The sequence below is a fragment of the Chiloscyllium punctatum genome, chromosome 23 (genome assembly GCF_047496795.1).
Source record: "Chiloscyllium punctatum isolate Juve2018m chromosome 23, sChiPun1.3, whole genome shotgun sequence".
Taxonomy (NCBI): domain Eukaryota; kingdom Metazoa; phylum Chordata; class Chondrichthyes; order Orectolobiformes; family Hemiscylliidae; genus Chiloscyllium; species Chiloscyllium punctatum.
The window spans coordinates 77,194,518-77,214,677 of record NC_092761.1 but is presented as its reverse complement, the minus strand read 5'-3'; the positions used below and the strand labels follow the sequence as shown (position 1 = coordinate 77,214,677).

General features: G+C 38.1%; 1 protein-coding gene across 3 annotated transcripts in view; it reads left to right on the top strand.

Annotated features, from left to right (window-relative positions):
* Positions 1-20,160, top strand: part of LOC140494154 (uncharacterized) — a 114,033-nt gene that overhangs the window by 77,546 nt on the left and 16,327 nt on the right. For 2 of the 3 annotated variants that reach the window (XM_072593221.1, XM_072593223.1), the window contains 7 exons: positions 1,485-1,573; positions 3,487-3,524; positions 6,843-6,884; positions 8,059-8,102; positions 11,930-12,335; positions 16,867-16,929; positions 18,202-18,351. In XM_072593221.1, the coding sequence (XP_072449322.1) occupies positions 1,485-1,573; positions 3,487-3,524; positions 6,843-6,884; positions 8,059-8,102; positions 11,930-12,335; positions 16,867-16,929; positions 18,202-18,351 (832 nt within the window). The remainder of the gene's footprint in view (positions 1-1,484; positions 1,574-3,486; positions 3,525-6,842; positions 6,885-8,058; positions 8,103-11,929; positions 12,336-16,866; positions 16,930-18,201; positions 18,352-20,160) is intronic. The other variant, XM_072593222.1, reaches the window with a different exon arrangement.

The window sequence follows — 20,160 nt, the reverse complement described above, 5'->3', positions numbered from 1 at the left end:
CCCCATTATTAACATCCTGAGGTTTTCTGAAAACTGAATTGGACCAGTCACTTAAATACTCAGGTTGCAAGAGCAGATCAGATGCTGAAATTTCTGTGGAAGATAACTTTCTAAAGCCTGTTCACCATCTCTATGATAGAGGTTTGGATTATTCCAAACCTGCTAAAATAAACAACACTCTAGACAACATTATAAAAGGATATAGAGCCAACGCAGCTGGATGGAGTTGAGGTGCAAACCAGCTATGATCGTTTGAGGGGCTGAATGGCCCATTCCTATTTCCAATGGTGGTAAGTAATTGGATTGAAAAGTCAAATGGATGAAAATATGGTTAGGACAAATGCAAGGAAGAAAGAAATTCTACATTTAGACTTTTCATACATGACAACAATTGGGTCCCATTCCCCATTACATTTGCTCGTTTCGCATTGCCGGCCCCATCCCAAATACAGTCCCCCACTCCTCCAAAACTATCACCTTCTCTCAAACGCTGTCCCCCACTTCCTTCAGCACCGTTACTCCCTCCCCCGACACTCTATTAAAATTCCATAAGAAGATCACTGTATAAAATAAGCTTATATGTTTCAAGCTTAGAGAAGATGCTTACTGGGATGCTGGAATGTATAGTCATTACTCTTAAATTGCTTCTTGTCCCTGCTCTATGGATTTATAGCCAGTGATACTTTCTGTTTTTAGACAACTCATATTGTTATGCCAATCATAATCCACACAAAAACGTATTGCTCATTTTTTTCACAGTTGAAAAATTTTTATGTACACCAATATTGAGTACTGAATCCAGATGGAAAAAAAGAGCATTCACAGAGTAGTTGTGTGAAGCTTTCAAGAGCCAACATTTTTTTTCTAAATTTTGATGTTGAAGAGGAACCTTGATACCTGGCATTCGATTAAACAAACTTCGAATTATTTGGCAAGATTGCAAGGTCCCAATGCTTGGCTGAATTGTCATCCGGCATTCAATTATCCGACATTCGATTAACCAAGCGAAATACTCTCCGCCCTTGACCGTCTGGATAATGATGGTTCCTCCGAATTAGTACATTTAGAAGCACTTAGTAAATTCTTCATTATTTAATTTTGTGTAATTAAGACTTTTTGAAAACTAATCAATAAAATAGTTTCTTCTTTACATTGCAAACATTTGACTAAGCATTAAATACTGTTTTCTAAATTGACCTTGCCTTGTAACTATATGATGTGATAGATAAAAACACTGCCTTTTCGAGTACCAGATTGTCTTCAGTGCTGATTCCGCTTCATATTTTATGGGGTTTATCTGTAGCATTGATGAATGCAGGCTTTTTAAAACTTGTTTTATAAAACGTAAACTGTATAATTTGCTGTTTATCTTTAAATTATGCTTCTCAACATTCGTTGGAGAATTGTTCTAAACAACAAATCAGTGTGTGCATTGTTGAGGAAATTTAAGAATTGTGAAGGTAATATATGGATTTTTTTTTTAGTTTTAACTTAAAGAAGATTACCAGAAAAAAAGAAAGAAAACATCAAAATACAGGAAAACAGCTGTCTAATATCCACCAGGAACAAACTGGTGAGCATTTTAACTGCTGTTATGCTTTTTCTATCGTTAACTGCTTGAGATTCTGAAAAATGCTGCTGCCTCAACACAAATTTCTTGCTACGTTATACAGCATCATGTTAAAAGAAAATGGGTTTGTATGACAGCAATGCAAATTTGAAAAAAAATCATTAATTTAGAATAAGAATAGCCCATTTTGAAATTACAGGAACAATGTTATCAAATCTGGCTTTTCCAAAACTATATTATTTGAAAGCAGGACCTTTTGATTGATCTCTTGCCATTTTAAATGAGTTGCAATGATTTTGAGGGGTTAGAATGCTTATATGAGCTATTAAATTGAATGTATAAAATAAGGGATTAACATCAGCATTACAATCTTATCCATTGGTATACACTGGATTAAAATTATTTCCAATTTGAAATAATGCGTTCTAATTTTCTTCATATTAATAATGAAAAAGGCATTTGGTATGCTTGCCTTTATTGGTCTGTATATTGAGCATAGGAGTTGGGAGGTCATGCTGTGCCTGTACATGACATTGGTTCAGCCACTTTTGGAATATTATGTGCAACTTTGGTCTCCCTCCTATAAGGATGTTGTGAAACTTGAAATAGTTCATAAAAGATTTAGGAGAATGTTGCCAGGGTTGGAGGGTTTGAGCTATAGGTTGGAGGGTTTGAACTATAGGTTGGAGGGTTTGAGCTATAGGTTGGAGGGTTTGAGCTATAGGTTGGAGGGTTTGAGCTATAGGTTGGAGGGTTTGAGCTATAGGGCGAGTCTGAATAGGCTGGGGCTATTTCCCTGGAGTGTTGGAGGCTGAGGGGTGCCCCTCCAAAACTAGAAGGCTTAGGTTTAAGGTGAGTGAGAAAAGATATAAAAGGGACCTAAGGGGCAACTTTTTCACATCAGAGGAAGTGATGGAGTCTAGTATGATTACAGCATTTAAAAGATACATGTATAGGAAGGGTTCAGAGAGAAATGAGCCATGATAGGATAAATAGACAAAGTCTTTTCCCTGGGGTTGGGGAGTACAGAACTAGAGGGCATAGATTTTTTTTAGATTTTTTTTTAGATTACTTACAGTGTGGAAACAGGCCCTTCGGCCCAACAAGTCCACACCGCCCCGCCGAAGCGCAACCCACCCATACCCCTACATCTACCCCTTACCTAACACTACGGGCAATTTAGCATGGCCAATTCACCTGACCTGCACATCTTTGGACTGTGGGAGGAAACCGGAGCACCCGGAGGAAACCCACGCAGACACGGGGAGAATGTGCAAACTCCACACAGTCAGTCGCCTGAGGCGGGAATTGAACCCAGGTCTCTGGCGCTGTGAGGCAGCAGTGCTAACCACTGTGCCACCGTTTAGGGTGAGAGGAGAAAGATATAAAAGAGACATAAGGGGCAACTTTTTCACGCAGAGGGTGATACGTGTATGGAATGAGCTGTCAGAGGACGTGGTGGAGGCTGGTACAATTGCAACATTTAAGAGGCATTTGAATGGGTATATGAATAGGAAGGGTTTGGAGGGATATGGGCCGGGTGCTGGTAGGTGGGACTAGATTGGGTTGGGATATCTGGTCGGCATGAACAGGTTGGACCGAAGGGTCTGTCTGCATGCTGTACATCTCTATGACTCTATAAATGGGACTAGATTTAATTAGGACATCTGGTTGGCATGGATGAGTTGGACTGAAGGATCTGTTTCTTTGCTATATACCTTTGTGGTTGTTTGACTCCCTGACTCAATTTTTCCCTGAGAACTAGCAACTTTCAAAATATTGGTTCTAACGCTGCTGTATTTGAGTGAATGAACCTGTATAAGGAAAATATTGTCCAGTTATTTCTTTTACAAATCAACTGGTAGAAGAAGAATGTTTGCATGCCAAACCTTTGAAATCATCTCTTTCTAAAACAGATACTTTGAACAGAAAACCTGACCAGAGTGTTCTGAAGGTACGGTGTGTATATTATTGTTTAATTTCAAGAATGTTTCAAATTTCTCAGCAATAAATTTTGAGCAATCAGTAAAATTTCAGATTCTGCTTAAATAGTATGTGATTTATTTGGTCAGATAGTGCATGGAATTAGTTTGTGAACATGTAATTTAAGTCAACTCATGTGCCATACATCATCATCACATTGAGTTAGCTTCTTGACAACACTTTAGCTTCATAGACAGTTGTGTTTTCATGCCCACACCCAGGAACGCACAATAAAGGCTGACATGACAGAATATACAGTACTTTGTGTGTCAGTGAACTTCTGGTTAGAGTATAATTGAGGTCAAATAAAATTCTGTTGTCGATATTGAAACTGTCAACAAGTTCCTTTCATTTTGAAGGGCCTTGCCTTGCTGACTGGCTCCTGAATTTGAGATTCTCATGCTTATTTTCAATCTCTCCACGGTCCATCCCTATTCCTTTAAGCCACACAATCATTTAATATATTTGTGCTCTTCTAATTCTAGCCTCTTTAACATCATCATGTTAATCAGTATACTGTTGGTGACCATGCCTTTAGCTGCCAAAATAAGTAAGCTCTAGAATTCCCTCAGTAAACATGTCCACCTCTCTACTTTTTATTCCTCCAAACAATGCACTTTATTGCCTTCACTTGGCACTAATATGTCTCGGTGTTAGAGTATGTTTTATGATGCTTGGGAAATTTCATTGTATTGTGCTATACAAATGCAAGTGAGATATGAAACTGAAGCCTATTATTATCATCATCAGGTTGGTGCAAAATATTATTTGATATTGATCTCAAGCAGTAATTCTTTAATGGCCAGAAATCATTTCTCCATGAACATCCCAAAAGCAAGTTCTTTGGTGATTTGGTGTTTGTAGAATTTTGTGAAATACAGTTAGGCTAATGTACTTACCTGTATAACAATAAAAAGTAGTGTTTGTTCAAATTCAGATTTGACGTTGTATGCAATTGCAAATGAATTGGATATGATCTAGCACTGATGATACCCCATGTTCATGGAAAGAGGCTTTCATTGTTAGCAGGGAGAGGTTACCATTAATTGCTTCAAACAGTATTCACAAAGCATGCAAGCAATCCATGAGATGATGCTTACGAACCCAGTTTGTCTAATGTGATGCTAAAGATAATTGTTTAACCCTGAAAATATTGCTCACAACAATGACAGTTCTAATCTTCAATTATGAAATAAGATACTGAGTTTCCTGCTTTGCAAATGGACCTACCAAGCATTGTTTCACATGTGGGCACTTCTTGACTCATTCATACTATTGTTTATTTGAAATTCATATCTAAGTTTTATTTTACCTGTTTACAATCAACTTCTTCCAGTAGAAAATGATATTAATTGATGTTGCTGGAGCACGAGATTGTTGCAATTCAATAAATCTCTTTTTGCACTCGTTCCTTTTGTAGCAGAGGAGACCAGGAAAAATTAGTGCACCTTTGGGTGGCTTCTGTGTGAGTGAAATGAATTTTATTCCTCAGCATTGAGTCTGTGGACTTGTACCAAACATTATCTTCTCTTGATAACTCACAATGAACATGTCTTAAATCAGAAACGTGCCCGAGTCAACCCAGAAATGTAAATGGTGTTTGACAGTCAATATCTGCAGATTTTAGCAACCCCCTGTTTATTACCTATTAGATTGCATACACTTATTATCTCACTATTACTATATGTTAAGAGAACTTCAGCAAACTTTTATATAGTACCCTTAACGTAGCCACACTTCATCCCGGGGTCTTCACAGAATAAAGTTATACCAGCTTTGATGTTGAGTCACAGAAGGAAACATTAGGACCATCTGATTGTTGAATGTATCACTGGACTAGGAGGAGAGATGAGGTAAATTGGAGTGATTATGTAAACTGGACATGGTCTTATTAGAACATATGTTTTACAGGTAATATGATTGCTGTTTTTAGAATTCTACAAGAAATTTAGACAATGATCAACATTTGCACCATATTCAGAACTATTGAACTAGAGGACTTAGTCTACTATTGAAGTCAGGTTAAATTCAAAACATAATCTGTGAAAACATCATTTCTGCAGATCAGCATTCTATGGAAATGTTTCCTTTGAATATGCTGAAAGAAAATTATATTGATTTATTTAAATGCAAATTATGGGCCTTGTTAAGTAATAACGCAATTAAGGTTTTTTTTTTCCCCTGTGGAATATTCAAACATTCACTTTGAATTGAATCAAAAAAAAATTTTGATACCCCCTCCCACAAAAAAGCAATAGTTCTCACACTTCTGGCACATGGCGTTAGAGTATTTGTTGATGCAGTTCCAGTTAATTGTACTCTTATGATCCCAGCTACGTTCTTCCTGGATAAGTCAGATCCCAGGCTGAAATTTGGCTTGATGGGTGGTAATACTTTGTGGTTTTTCTTTAGATATTTAGCAAGTTGGTTTTTTGCTGAAAAGCAAACAATCACTACTGTAGATTCAGGTTGAATAATAAAGCTCTGAATTTTAGTATGCAAAAGAAATGAAGATAAAATAGAATAAACAAAGTTATATGTAACAGAAATGTAAAAGCACAAAGTCAAATACAGTCCCATTAATTTCAACACTACACCTTTATTGGAGAATTTCCTTCTCTTTCACATCTTTGGGCTGAATTTAACTGTGGATTCAATTTTTTGGTTGAAAATCTGATATCCTCTTTCTGGAGACGACTTACAAGCGAACTTAGATTTTGTGAGCTTCAAATAAGCTCTTTGTTGTTTTAACCAAACATTTCAGTTTCAAACTTCTGCACTAACTTATTTATCCTGAGATATCCTCTGTCTTAATAGTTTTAAATTACCTCCCTTTCTCAGGAGAAGGTGTTTAACACATCCAGGTTTAGCCAAGACTTATGCAAGCTGTCCAAACTGAAACTAAAATACTTACTTTCCAACCGAAGTATGCTTCCCCCAAAATTCCAAAATCTTCTATCTGAAAATCTAATGCACTATGCTGTTTGCTTTGTTCGCTGGTAAACTCTCTTAATGTTACAAATCCCCATTATTCAGCAGGAAGTCTCTTTCTGATACTGTATTTTAAAAGCAATCACCATGGCTACAAAAGTATCTACAGGCTCATCCCTTCTGATTTAAAATCCAAAAGTCAAAGATTAATGAAATTTTAAAAATATATAAATCCCATGCCTTACATCAAAGTACACTTGTACTTACATGCTATCTTAAGTGTCTTGTTATTCGATTGTTAATCACCTTTATCTTTTTTCTTTGAGTTTACTAAATTGTATTTTTAATTCTCCGACAGGATGAAACAGTTGGAGCCAGAAAGAAAGAAGGGAAAGCTAAGGTGTTTAAAATATTTCTTTGCAAGTTAAACTAAATAGAATTTGTATACATTTAATGGTAACTTTAATTGGACACTAGGTTAGTCAGGTAATTACTTAATCACTGTGTATGTTTCACAACACTGGGTTAATATGGAGCTAGTCAAACATTATATCCATTGTTAGTAATGTTGTACAATCAATAGCCAGTGTTGGTGTCAGAACTCTGTGAGTTTAGCACTTGGGCTAAGCCTTCATTTATGCTTATTTGAATGCCTCCTGGTTGATTTCCAGAAGATGACACTGACACCACTGCAGCTGAGAGCTGAGGAGCTCTCTTTGGAGAGGGACAGGCCTCATAGAAAGGAGCATGGTGGGCATTGGTGAATATATTGTAATGAAACAATGTTTCACAGTAAGGGGTCTCTCATTGGGAAGGTGAGACAATTTAAACAAGACCTTCTGTCAATTCGTTTATGGCTTATTTAAAGGGGTATGATTATAAACCTCAATTTGTACAAAGTTGCCTTTTGTACAAGGAAAACTAAAACCATCCTTACAAAACAATTAGTTTAAACTGAAACTTATTTCTATGCTGTGGACAGCGTAGAAAGTGTCAAGCTCTAATTTTCTATATTTTGCCTTTTCTGCAAGGATATGAATGGTATACAAATTTAGTTTTTGCGTTTTGTGCTGCTGTGTAATTTTGACTCAACATCCTTAAAATTTCAGTGACTCTGCAACAAACTCTCAACTATTCGCTTGAAAGTATGCTGTTAAAACAATTTTATGCAAACACTGTCGTAGTATTTCTGTTCTACAGTCACTTGCCATTGAATTACTTATAAATTGTATTAAGTTTCTATATGGTGAGACATGTCAACTAAAATTCATGTTTCCATTGCATTCTTCAAATTAACTGTACATGTTGCAGCTTTTAAGAAAAAGAAATCTCCAAGCATGATGATAATGACAAAGCAGCACAACATGTTAATAAGGGTTTTCAATACATTGTAATTTAAAATCTAGAGATTTTTAACAGTTTGTGAACTTAGTTGAGATTCTCAGATGTTGACAGATATGTCAGATGTGTTTCTTAATAAGAAAGTAAATATTTAGAATTGTGTAATTTAGTTTAAGTTATTGACCCAAAATTCATTCTGTTTTGGTTCATCTTTTTTTTCCACATCCACTCAGGAGATAGCACTTTCAAGTGAATTGATGAAGAATGATACAATCAGGTAATAATTTTTGTTGTATTAAAGATATGATAGTCACTCGTGTAAGCCAACTGTTAATCAGAAATGAACTAAAAAAATAAGCCAGTGAACTCGTGTTTTGAACTAGACCAGAAAACTCTAAACGTTCTTAAGCAGGGAGCCCGGACCATAACTTTGCAATTTGTTTCGGTAAGTGTACAGTGAAAATTACCTGGAGTATGATAGCTAAGATTGACGACCAGGTTTTAAAAGAGACAAAATTTGTTCACAAAATTACACAATGAAAAACAAAGAATAGAATAAAGAACCCCTACAGAACTCAGTCTATCCAAACTAGACTTAATTATGCTGTTCCAGATATACACAACACTCCCACTAAGCAAACCCCCTTAAAACACAGTTTTAAAAAAAATGCAATCTTTGCTTACAGGTTGAAGTTAGAAGGGTAGAAAGAGAGAGAGAGCCTGTTCACACAGTTCACTGCTGAACTTCCAACTAGTTCTGGACTGAGCTGCTCAGCTGATTACCCCCTTCCATTGTACAGGTCACTTCTAAAACATGATCACTTTGGCCTGAAGTCTAATCTGATTACATGTAAACGAAAGGCCTCTCAAAATTCTTTTCATCGCTCTACCAAACTAGTCTAATTGGAGCCCGGCCCATTTACGATCACTCTGTATCCTTGAGAAAAGGAACAGCTTTTAGAAAAAAGGGGCCAGCTTTATGACAGCTAGCATCTTTTTGAAGGAATAGTGACAGTACAGAGGATAGTGTCATGAAAACATATTGTTCTGATAGTCTGTTTGAAACAAAAACATTGATAGTATGAACCAAGAATTTCCTTCTTCGAAAGCAATGGCTTCCACCTTTTTTTAATGCCTCTAATGTATGTGTAAGTGTTATTGTGTTTAACAGAGTTGTAATCAAAGCAAAACAAATCTTAAATCAAGGTGTGGCCAAATGTTCAATTGAATTGGCGGGATTTAAAAGAAGGACCTTGAAAGAAGAGGGAGCATTGGAAATGCGTAAAGGTTAAGGAGCAAGCCCGAGATCTCGATAGCTGAAGACATAGTTTTTAACGGTGAAGAGAAGGGGGTGGGATTGCATCAGAGACCAGAATTAAGAGAATTCAAAAGATGTAAGCATCTTTTCTTTGGAGGCAAGAGACTGGAGGTTGAGAGTGGTGTTGGAAAAGCACAGCAGGTCAGGCAGCATCCGAGGAGCAGGGGAATTGATGTTTCAGGCATAAGCCCTTCAAACGTTGATTCGCCTGCTCCCCAGATGCTGCCTGACCTGCTGTGCTTTTCCAGCACCACACACGCAACTCTGGCCTCCAGCATCTGCAGTCCTCGCTTTCTCCTAAGAGACTGGACGTGTTCATTCCAGAACGAGACCAATTACAGATAGGAAAGGTCAAAACCATAATTTGATTTAACACTGAAAAGGACTATCTTAAATTGGTGTCATTGAAGTCCAGAAACTAATTTGGATTAATGAGGCTGGAGACTGGATGAATGGCTGGAAAGGCTCAACACACCCCAATATTTTGAACAGATACCTTGCATTCAAGTGTCTCAATTTACCAACACTTCGAGTCTTTGGTCTGTGGGGAATGATGGGGGCATGGTAAAAACCTGAGAGTTCACTGCATGAATGGCTGGCAGGACAGGAAGGAGAGATACCTTGTTTAATGTGGTTGGCTGAGGGGCAATTTGCCTCTCCCTCCATCTCCAAGATGGTGGAGAATACCCATAATTGTCTTTGCAACCTGTCTCTCTCCAATCTGATCATTGGGATCTCCCACCTGTGCAGCTCTCTTGCTCAGGTTCCCCACCCCCTGCCCCCTTCATGTGCACGCACACGTATCAAATCCCTTGACTTACCAGTGTTCATTTAACTTCTCTGGCACTGCATTTTACATCAACGGTGACCATGACTAAATAGTTATGGTGCTTTTGGAGCTACAAAGAAGACTACTCAATTTGACCGACCAGCAGCTCTGTTGACCGGGGCTTCCATTTCTTGACACTAAAGAGCTGGGCGTTTCCCAGAAGTGGCCATACAATCTGTGGTGTTAACAGGTTCTTCGTTTGAAAAGGAAGACTGCAAAGCTGCACTATCAAGGCTGTCATGACCTGAGGAAGAGAGCGCGGATGGAGGTTTTGTTTCAATAGTTTAACTTTTTATCTGAAAGGCAACACCTCCAACTGTCAACTACACCCTCAATACTGCAATGCAGAGTCAGCCTTGAATTTTATGCTGAATTTCTGGAGAGGCTCTTGATTGCAGCATTTTTATAGAATTCAGAACATCCAATAATACCACAGTTCCTGGTTTGACCACTTCTGAGAAAACAATGAGCTCTTTAGTGTCTTGGATTTATTCATATGTCTTTCCAGTTTTGTACCATTTTTAGCAATTCTCATATTGCCTCCAAATTCTTTCTCCTGGAGGCCAAGCTGAAAAATTGTCCTTTTCCAAAATCTCTACAACTCCTTACCTTGACCATTAATGGCCAATGTTAAAACTTGTCAGAAATTTTCTGAAAACAGCAATAGGAAGACTAATTTGCTGGAGAAATGCAGGAAAGAATTGATTTAGATTAGTGGATAATGGATAGAAAAGTGACGAAGGTTAACATAATGTTTTTGGTTGGTAATATTTGTTATAGCTTTCAATCTGATCTTGTTTTTCAATGGTTTCTACATTATCTAGTGAGGTTCTTACCATTCTTGACAGCATTGCTCACTTTCCCTGTTAAACTTTGATAATTTTGAATGATGCTAATCTTTTCACTCCTTTTACGATCAAGGTATCAACTTCCTGGCAGGTGTAAAAACAGTAAATGAGCCAGGAGAGTTGTAACCCAGTAACAAATGGATGCATGTTCAGAGCAAATATTTTCATACATTTTCTAATTTTTTTAAAATATGGGAAATAAAATAATTTCTGTTGGGTTTAGAATATGTTGTAAGGCATGTTTAGTTGTACTATAACCAGTTCAGCCTAAACCTGGATGTCTAAATTGAGAAAAAACTTTTGAAGTCACCAGTATTGGCATCTCTTTGGTAAATCCAAATAAATTCAGAATAAGGATATATTGTAACCTCTCTAATTCAGAAATCTATTATTCAGAAACCCTAATTGGGCAGAATTTGTTTTGAACAGACTTAAGCAACTTGTAGCATGATTTTCTACTGTACTTTGGGAGTATTCCCATATTGAAGATACAGTATTTGGATAAGTACAACATTTTAAATTATGCTTGACAATATTTTATCACTTTTATGCTTCAGGTAAATATTTACATGTGGCAAATGTTAATTGATGGTTTCCACATAATTGTGGTTTGGTATTCTAGATCATTCTATAATTCAGTAATGTCTTGATCCCAAGAATTCTGGATTGGAGAGGTTAGGGAATTGTTTTATTTCCAATCCATTTCTCTTTCTCCCAAAATAAAATCCCATTTGTCTTCAGTTGTCATCTTTAGCTAGTAGGTTGAATTTGTGTAGATATTCCTGTTAGCAGTAATAGAAGTTATTTCAAATATATCACGGGGATATTGTGCTTGAGACTTCTGTAATTTTATGTAGATTCCTTTCATTGTGAAGCTAGCATGCTACAACGATGTTGTGTGGTCAGGGACAGATATTTGAGGGTAAAGGTTAATAGGTTGCCCCTGGCAAAGCAGCAATCACTATTTTTCAGTAGTAGTTTGTATCTTACATTATTTGTGTGTGAAGCAAATTAGCATCTTGTGTTATCAACACTTATTCTTTGATAAGATTCCAAGCCTAAGGACACTGAACTAAACCAAAAAATGTTAATAACTTCTGATTTTTCAGAAATTTGGAAACGACAGCACCTGAACTGAATGACAACAGTTATGCACTTTCTGAGATGACAGATTGTTACCAATGGGCATCCAAAGAAGAAAAGGTTCAAAACTCAAACACCAATACATATTTAGATAATGAAGTTCAAAATACAAATAACTGCATAAATTTGGAGTCACATTTGAATAAAAAGAATAAATGCAAAACTAAAGAATTTGGAACATTGGAATGCAAAGGTGAAGAACATGTTACACAATCTACAGACAGTAACCTATTTCTGTATAAATCTCTCAGTCCAATAAATTCTCCACATTCTACCTGGTTAGCAAAGGAACAAGCAAGCTCAGATGATTCTTCTAAATCGCTGACCTTAAAAATCAGCAGTGGACAAGCTGAATATACTGTTGTCAATAAGGTAGGAAACTTGTTCTAATTCTGCTAAGTAAATTCTCATAATAAATTTTCATCATCTGTTAGATGATTCGTAGCAAGTTTTAACAATGACTACAGTGGTTCTGTAGAAAATGTAACCACCTTTCTTAAGGCATCTTTCCCTCTGCGGTGACTAAAATTAGAAAAATTCTCCCTTAGCTGTAGTGCTTGATGGTTGGACGATTGTGAATGTTATACTATAATTCAAGTAAAGAAAGATATAAAGTATGGACCAGACAGCTCATTGTTGGTTGGGGATGCAATTAAGAATCAGGAACTAAATAAATGTTCATTTGCGAAGGCGTAAACTGGTATGAATTTGTTAAATGCAATAATTGTCAGGCTCGCCAAGTTGAGCATTGAGTCACAGAGATCTGTGGCACAGAAAAAGGCCATTCGGCCCATCATGTCCATTACACTCAAAAGCAAGCACCTAACAATAGTAATCTCATTGTCCAGCACTTGGTCTATTGCCTTGCAAGACTTGTCATAGCAAGTGCACATTTCAATACCTTTTAAACTTTGAGAGTTTCTGTCTCTACCATCCTTACTGACAGTGAGTTCCAGATTTCCACCTACCCTCTGGGTAAAGCAGATGAATGAAGAACAGCAGATATACAAGAAGATGTATGTTTTGACTTGACTTTACAAGCATTAAAAAGTGTGAGACAAGATATGTTAAGATAGAAGCCTATGGAATTAAGGCACAATTACATACACATTGATGCAAAATTGGCTCAGGTTATTCGTAGTTGATTGGTGTATCTTAGATGATTTGCCTTTGTTTCTCCAAGGTCAATTTTGGATCCATTACTCTTTTTATTTATTTTGATCAATGACCTAGATGTGGGTGTGGCTAACAGTATTACCAAGTTTGCAGGTGAATAGCTCAGTAACTAGAGGTTATGAATTTAAAATTATTGGCAAAAATGGAGTTAAGGAGAATATTTTTCATTGGCTGTTCAAAATCTGGTGTCAATAAAGACAGTGCAGTTGACAGTCTACTTACGCTTCAGCAAAGGTAAGAGCCCATGGGATCCAATGGAATTAGGCTCATTGGATCTGGGATTGGTGAGTGGCAGTGAACAGAGGATGATGTTTTCATGACTGGAAGCCTAAATCCAGTGGGCTGCTTCAGTGATCACTGTTAGGCCTGTTGCTGTTTGTAGTAAATATAAACAATTTAGATTTGAATGTTGGAGGTTTGAGCAGTAAGTGCACAGATAATACAAAAATTGGTAGGTTGGTAAATAATGGGGGGATATAGATGGGCTGCACAGGTGGGCTGACCTGTGGCAAATGGAATTGTCTGGATAAATGTGAGGTGTGCATTTTGGCAGAACAAACAAGGCAAGGAATACATGATGAACAGTAGGACCCTGGGAAACACTGAAGATCACAGGAACCTTGGTGTGCATGCTCACTATCCTTTAAGGTAGTGGGACAGGTAGATAGTGTTATACAAGACATATGGGATATTTGTCTTTATTAGCTGAGGCATAGAGTTTAAGAGGAGAGAAGTTATGGTGGAACCGTATTAAACATTGGTTAGATCACAGCTTTTGTGTGCAGTTCTGGAATCCACTTTATAGGAGGGATGTGATTGCACTGGAGACAGTGCAGAGGAAATAACCAGGACATTGCCCGTGCTGGAGAATTTCGTGATGAAGAGAGTTTGGATAGACTGTGATTGTTTTCCTGGGAGCAAAGGAGTTGTAAATGATGTGATGTAATTAAAAGATCAGATGCAAGTTTTCCCTGTACATTTATGATTCTCTTTAACATCCTGCTTCTGTAAGTAACTTTAATTTTTTTATCTTCTGTTTCAAATAGGATCATGTTACAGTTTGTAATATTGCATTGGATACTTACACACTATAGTTATGTATATTTATTTAAAGATGTAAAATAATGAACTTTGTTATTTGTGTAGCTTTGGCACATCCTTTCTACTCAAATTTGATGTGCGTCTAACTTTATTTTTGGTTTTGTCCAGATGCTTAACCATGAATTAGTTTTGAAAATATTTAGTTTACTATTTTGTTGGTGATGGTACAGTTTCATTCTTAAAATGGAAAGGTTAGTTGGTGATCCTGTACTAATATGTTAATTCTGCCAACAAAACTGAACCTCTGCTGTTGCACCCAATCTTTGTCAGATTTAATAATATCGTTATTGCCATACACTGTTTCAGACTTCAAAAACGGCTTCTGCTTTACCACTGCAGCTCTCTGAATCACATACAAATGTTCAATTCATTATATTCTGATCTATTGCGAGTATAGTAAATCAATCATTAGATTTTGTTGTAAAAGTCAACCAGTCATATGACTTTCTTTTTATATTGCATTAGATTTAATTGTCTGGATAATAGTAATTCTCTGAAACTTTAATCAGTGAGACTACTCTGGTACATAATCAAAATATAAACTGAACTGTAAGACATGGACAGGCCATTTTGATTAGAATCAAAAAGTGTGGCTCTGGAAATGCACAGCAGGTCCGAGGAGCAGGAGAATCAACGTTTCGAGCATAAGCTGTTCATCAGAAATGTGGGGTTGGGGCCCAAGGGGGCTGAGAGATAAATGGGTGGGGTGGGGGTGGGACTTGGGGTAAGGTAGCTCGGAATGCGATAGGTAGATGAAGGTGGTGGGTGATGGTGATAGGTCGGGGTGGAGCGGGAAGGCGGAAAGGAAGACGGACAGGTCATGAAGGTGGTGCCTAGTTGGAGGGTTGGATCTGGGATAAGGTAAGGGGGATGAGGAAGCTGATGAAATCAACATTGATTCTGTGTGGTTGGAGGGTCCCAAAGCGGAAGATGAGATGTTCTTCCTCCAGTAGTCGGGTGGCTAGGATTTGGCAGTGGAGGAAACCCAGGACTTGCATCTTCTTGCTGAAGTGGGAGGGGAAGTTGAAGTGGTCAGTAACAGGGCAATGGGGTTGTTTAGTGCTTGTGTTCCAGAGATGTTCTCTGAAACATTCTGCAAGTTGGCGTCCTGTCTTCCCAATATCGAGTAGACAACATCGAAAGCAATGGGGACGCAGTCAATGAGGCATTTGTATATGCAGGAAAATCTCTGCCGGGTGTGGAAGGATATTTTGGCATCTTGGATGAGGGGGGAGGTATGGGTGCAGGTTTTACACCTCTTGTGGTGGCAAGGGAAGGTGGAGGGAGGGTTGGTGGTTTTTTTTTGTTGCGGGGGGGGGGTTAGTGTGGTTTAGAACTAACGAGGTAGTCTCTGAGGGAATGGTCTCTGCTGAAAGAGATCGGGAGGGAAATGTATCATTGTTGTTGGGTCTGACTGTAGGTGGAGGATGATGGTTGTAGCTGGAGATTGGTGGGGTGGAAGGTGAGGACTGGGAGGCTTCTATCCTTGTTGCAGTTGGAGTGGTGGGGTTCAAGGGCGGAGGTGTGGGAAGTGGAGGAGATGCATTTGAGGGTATTGTTGACTACATGCAGTCCTTGAAGTAAGAGGCTGCCTGGGATGTTCTGGAGTGAAATTGCTCCTCCTGGGTGCACATGGAGGAATTGGGAGGAAGGAATAGTGTTTTGTACAGGAGGGGCTTGGGGGGAGATGTACTCCAGGTAGCTGTGGGAGCTACCAGTAGGTTTGAAGTAGATGTCAATGTTGAGTTGGTCGCCGGTAATGGAGTTGGAGAGGTCCAGGAGGGGAAGGGAGGTGTCTGAGATGGTCCAGGTGAACTTAGAGTTAGGGTGGAGGGTTTTCATGAAATTAATGAACTGTTCAACCTCCTTGTGGGAGCATGAGGTGGCGCCGATACAATCATCGGTGTAGCAGAGGAAAATGTGGGGAATGGTGTCGATGTAACTGTGGGAGATGGATCGTTCCACATACCCGACGAAGAGGCAAGCATAGCTGGGGCCCATGCGGATGCCCACGGCTACTCCTTTGGTTTAGAAGGAAGTGAGAGGATTCAAAGGAGAAACTGTTGAGGGTGAGGACCAGCTCAGCCAATTGAACGAATGTGTTGGTGGAAGGGCAACGTGGCACCCCCTTCTTGATGCCAGCTCAGCACTGCCCTCTTGAAATGTCCTACCTGTTCATCTTCCTTCCCACCTATCCGCTGCACCCTCTATTCCAACCATCACCCCCATCTTCATCTACCTATCTCATTCCTAGCTATCTTCCCCTCCCATTTATCTCTCAGCCCCCTTGGGGCTAAACTAAAATTGATTAATGAAACACAGGGAAAAAATTATCAAATTTGATTTAGTGACGGGTTGAAACCAGCATTTGATAACATTTTCAGTGATAAACTTGATGTAACAAATTAAGTTGTTTTGAACAACATGTGCTCCACAGAAAGCATTGTTTCACAAATCTTGGTACACTCGATGGAAATTCCCCGAGTCTTCTATCACTCATATGCCTGTCTCAAATGTGTTGTGCTTGTTCTCAGAGTACCTACTATTATTACAATATCAATTCTCGTAGTTGTTGGAGCATTATAGAAGATGTGGTAATTCTTTTCTTTCCCTTTACCTTTCAAAGAACATGACGACTAGTGATGTTGCAGTGCTTACTGACCCTATAAAACCTTTTGAAAGCAAAGAGGTAAGATCTCTGAAACTTTAAAATTGCTGAGCAGAATGTAATTTTTAATGCAATCTTTAATTTTAATGCATTCAAAATATTGATAGTCAAGAAACTTAAATTACTCATTCCGAACCATTCTATTGCAAATACATAAATCATTTTGTAAAAGAATTCTCAGGTAAGAACATTGTGGAGAGTTTAAAAATGCAATAATATATGCTGTGATCTTGAATGTCTAAAACCAAGGCCTGATGAAGTTACTGCCTTACTCATTTTCTCAAATTGTTTTGGTTTCTTTAATGCCCATCAGAAAATAAATTAATTAAAAGGATATTGTAAAAATAGAATGGGATGAAATGCCAATGGGATAAATGGTCTACAGTATAATAAAATCCTGTTACTGTTGCAGCAATCTCCCATTGAATGAAATTGCCATACTTCTAGTGGTCATGATTATAAAGTGTTATGATCCCAGCTGGTGTTACTTTCAGACAAGTTAGACCTCTGACTGAAATCTGAAGTGGTAAATTATATTTTATATTAAGATGGTCTTGTACTAAAATGCAACCTCCAACACTGAAGATTTGGTTTGAACAATAAAACAGAAGGTTATTATGCAAAATAAATGAATATAAATAGAGGAAAACTAAGCTGTTTAAACCCCCCACATAATTTGAAAGTTTTCAAAACAGAGTAAAAGTACACTTCTGTTTATTGCCACCACTATCATTTTACAGTGCTGACATGTCAGGGAGAGAGAGACTCTTCCTTCTCTATCACATTCTGTAGGTTTGCTTTGACTGTTTCTGGAATTTCTATCGAAAACTGTGAAGTAACCTATTTCCTAACTTTGCTGAACTGATTCCTTTTATTCAAGATAAGCTGTTTTTATATTGAGCTTGAACCAGGGCTTCTCTGAGCTGAAACAAGAAACCCTTCAAACTATTTTGTCCCTATCACAAAAAGAATCAATGCCTCATTCTTCTGAACAGGAAACAAACTAATGCTTCCCTCTTTCTCCCTTTTAGTCACTCATTCACTCACTCACTCTAAGTCTTACTTTTGTTTAAAAAATCATGGCTCTAGAAAGACTGACAAACTCCTAAACCACCTCATTCACACAGATCAAAATGGACATGAGACTAAGTCAAAATCCAAACTCTAAAATTATAATTTTAAATAAGTATTCTGGTGAGCTAAAATATGTTGATGGTTTGGTGCAACACTTCACTCGCTAAAGGTTTGCCTAATAATTATTTTTGTATAATAGTCTTTATTTTTGACTTGCAGAAAACCTTCTTGTATCTTTACCATGAGAACATTCGCCTTATGCAGAACTATGAGAAGTCACAAAAATTGTATAATCGACTTTATGCTGACACTCAAAATGAAATTAAAACATTCAGAGAAAAGTATGAGCAACTTGTGTTCAATGAGAAGGTGTGGTTGACATCATTATAAAACCCTTTGCTGTTATCAAAATTGATTATTGTAAGTTTAGATCGTGATCTTTCCTTGCTGTTAATTTGAAACAAATGACTCTAATATTGAATAAAGTCATATTTAGATATTGGAATACTAATTTGAGTAACTCTTAACTTCAAGATTTCCTGTGGTGTTTCTGTTCATACCTAAAATATTAAGAAATTAGTTTTAGACAGACTCCAACAGTAAGTGTGAACAGTATTCAAATAGTACCTCAGCACAAGTATGAACCTGAACAGTGATTCACAGTTGCATGGATGCAAATTAACATACATTTAAAGAAATAGATATAATTAAAGGAGAGTGTCACAATGTGATGACAAGAATTCTTAGCATTTCAATAGGCTAAAAAGCATGTCGGTAGTTCCAAGGCATTTATTGTAAGAAATTTTATTGGAGAAGTTGCAAAGGGAGATGTTTAAACCCCATCAGCACTTTGAAACCACACTTAAATCTTATTTTACCTTAAGTATATGCCAGCATTGCACCTGGTACTAATTGACATCGCTTGACATTTTGAGAACTGAACAGATCTTTCGTCAGTCCTCATTCTCAACATTTTAAAATCATGTGAGAATGGAAATTGATTAAATTACATTTTCTTTACTACTTTACTTCCTGCAGTCTTTAGAGAATTGGGTATATTGTTGATTTTTTTTTGATTCATTCATGGGATGAGGACATCGCTGACTAGACCAGCATTCATTTTCTATCCTAATTGCTCAGACGGCAGTTAAGAATCAGCTATATTGCTGTGGTTCTGAATCACATGTGGGTCAGACCAGGTGAAGATGTCAGTTTCCTTCCCTAAAGGTGAACCAGATGGGTTATTTCTGACAATCGATAATAGATTGTGCCCCTGTTCAAAAAAGGGAATAGGGATAACCCCGGGAATTACAGGCCAGTTAGTCTTACTTCTGTGGTAGGCAAAGTAATGGAAAGGGTACTGAGGGATAGGATTTACGAGTATCTGGAACGGCACTGCTTGATTAGGGACAGCCAGCACGGATTTGTGAAGGGTAGGTCTTGCCTTACAAGTCTTATTGAATTCTTCGAGGAGGTGACCAAGCATGTGGATGAGGGTAGAGCAGTGGATGTAGTGTACATGGATTTTAGTAAGGCACTTGATAAGGTTCCCCATGGTAGGCTTATGCGGAAAGTCAGGAGGCATGGGATAGAGGGAAATTTGGCCAATTGGATAAAAAACTGGCTAACCGGTCGAAGGCAGAGAGTGGTAGTAGATGGTAAATTTTCAGCATGGAGTCCAGTTACAAGTGGAGTTCCGCAGGGATCAGTTCTGGGTCCTCTGCTGTTTGTAATTTTTATTAATGACTTAGATGAGGGAGTCGAAGGGTGGGTCAGTAAATTTGCAGATGATACAAAGATAGGTGGAGTTGTGGACAGTGAGGAGGGCTGTTGTCGGCTGCAGAGGGACTTAGATAAGATGCAGAGCTGGGCTGAGGAGTGGCAGATGGAGTTCAACCCTGCCAAGTGTGAAGTTGTCCATTTTGGAAGAACAAATAAGAATGCGGAATACAGGGTTAATGGTAGGGTTCTTGGTCAGGTGGAGGAACAGAGGGATCTTGGGGTCTATGTACATAGATCTTTGAAGGTTGCCACTCAGGTGGATAGAGTTTGTAAGAAGGCCTATGGAGTATTATCGTTCATTAGCAGAGGGATTGAATTCAAGAGTCGTGAGGTGATGTTGCAGCTGTACAGGACTTTGGTTAGGCCACATTTGGAGTACTGTGTGCAGTTCTGGTC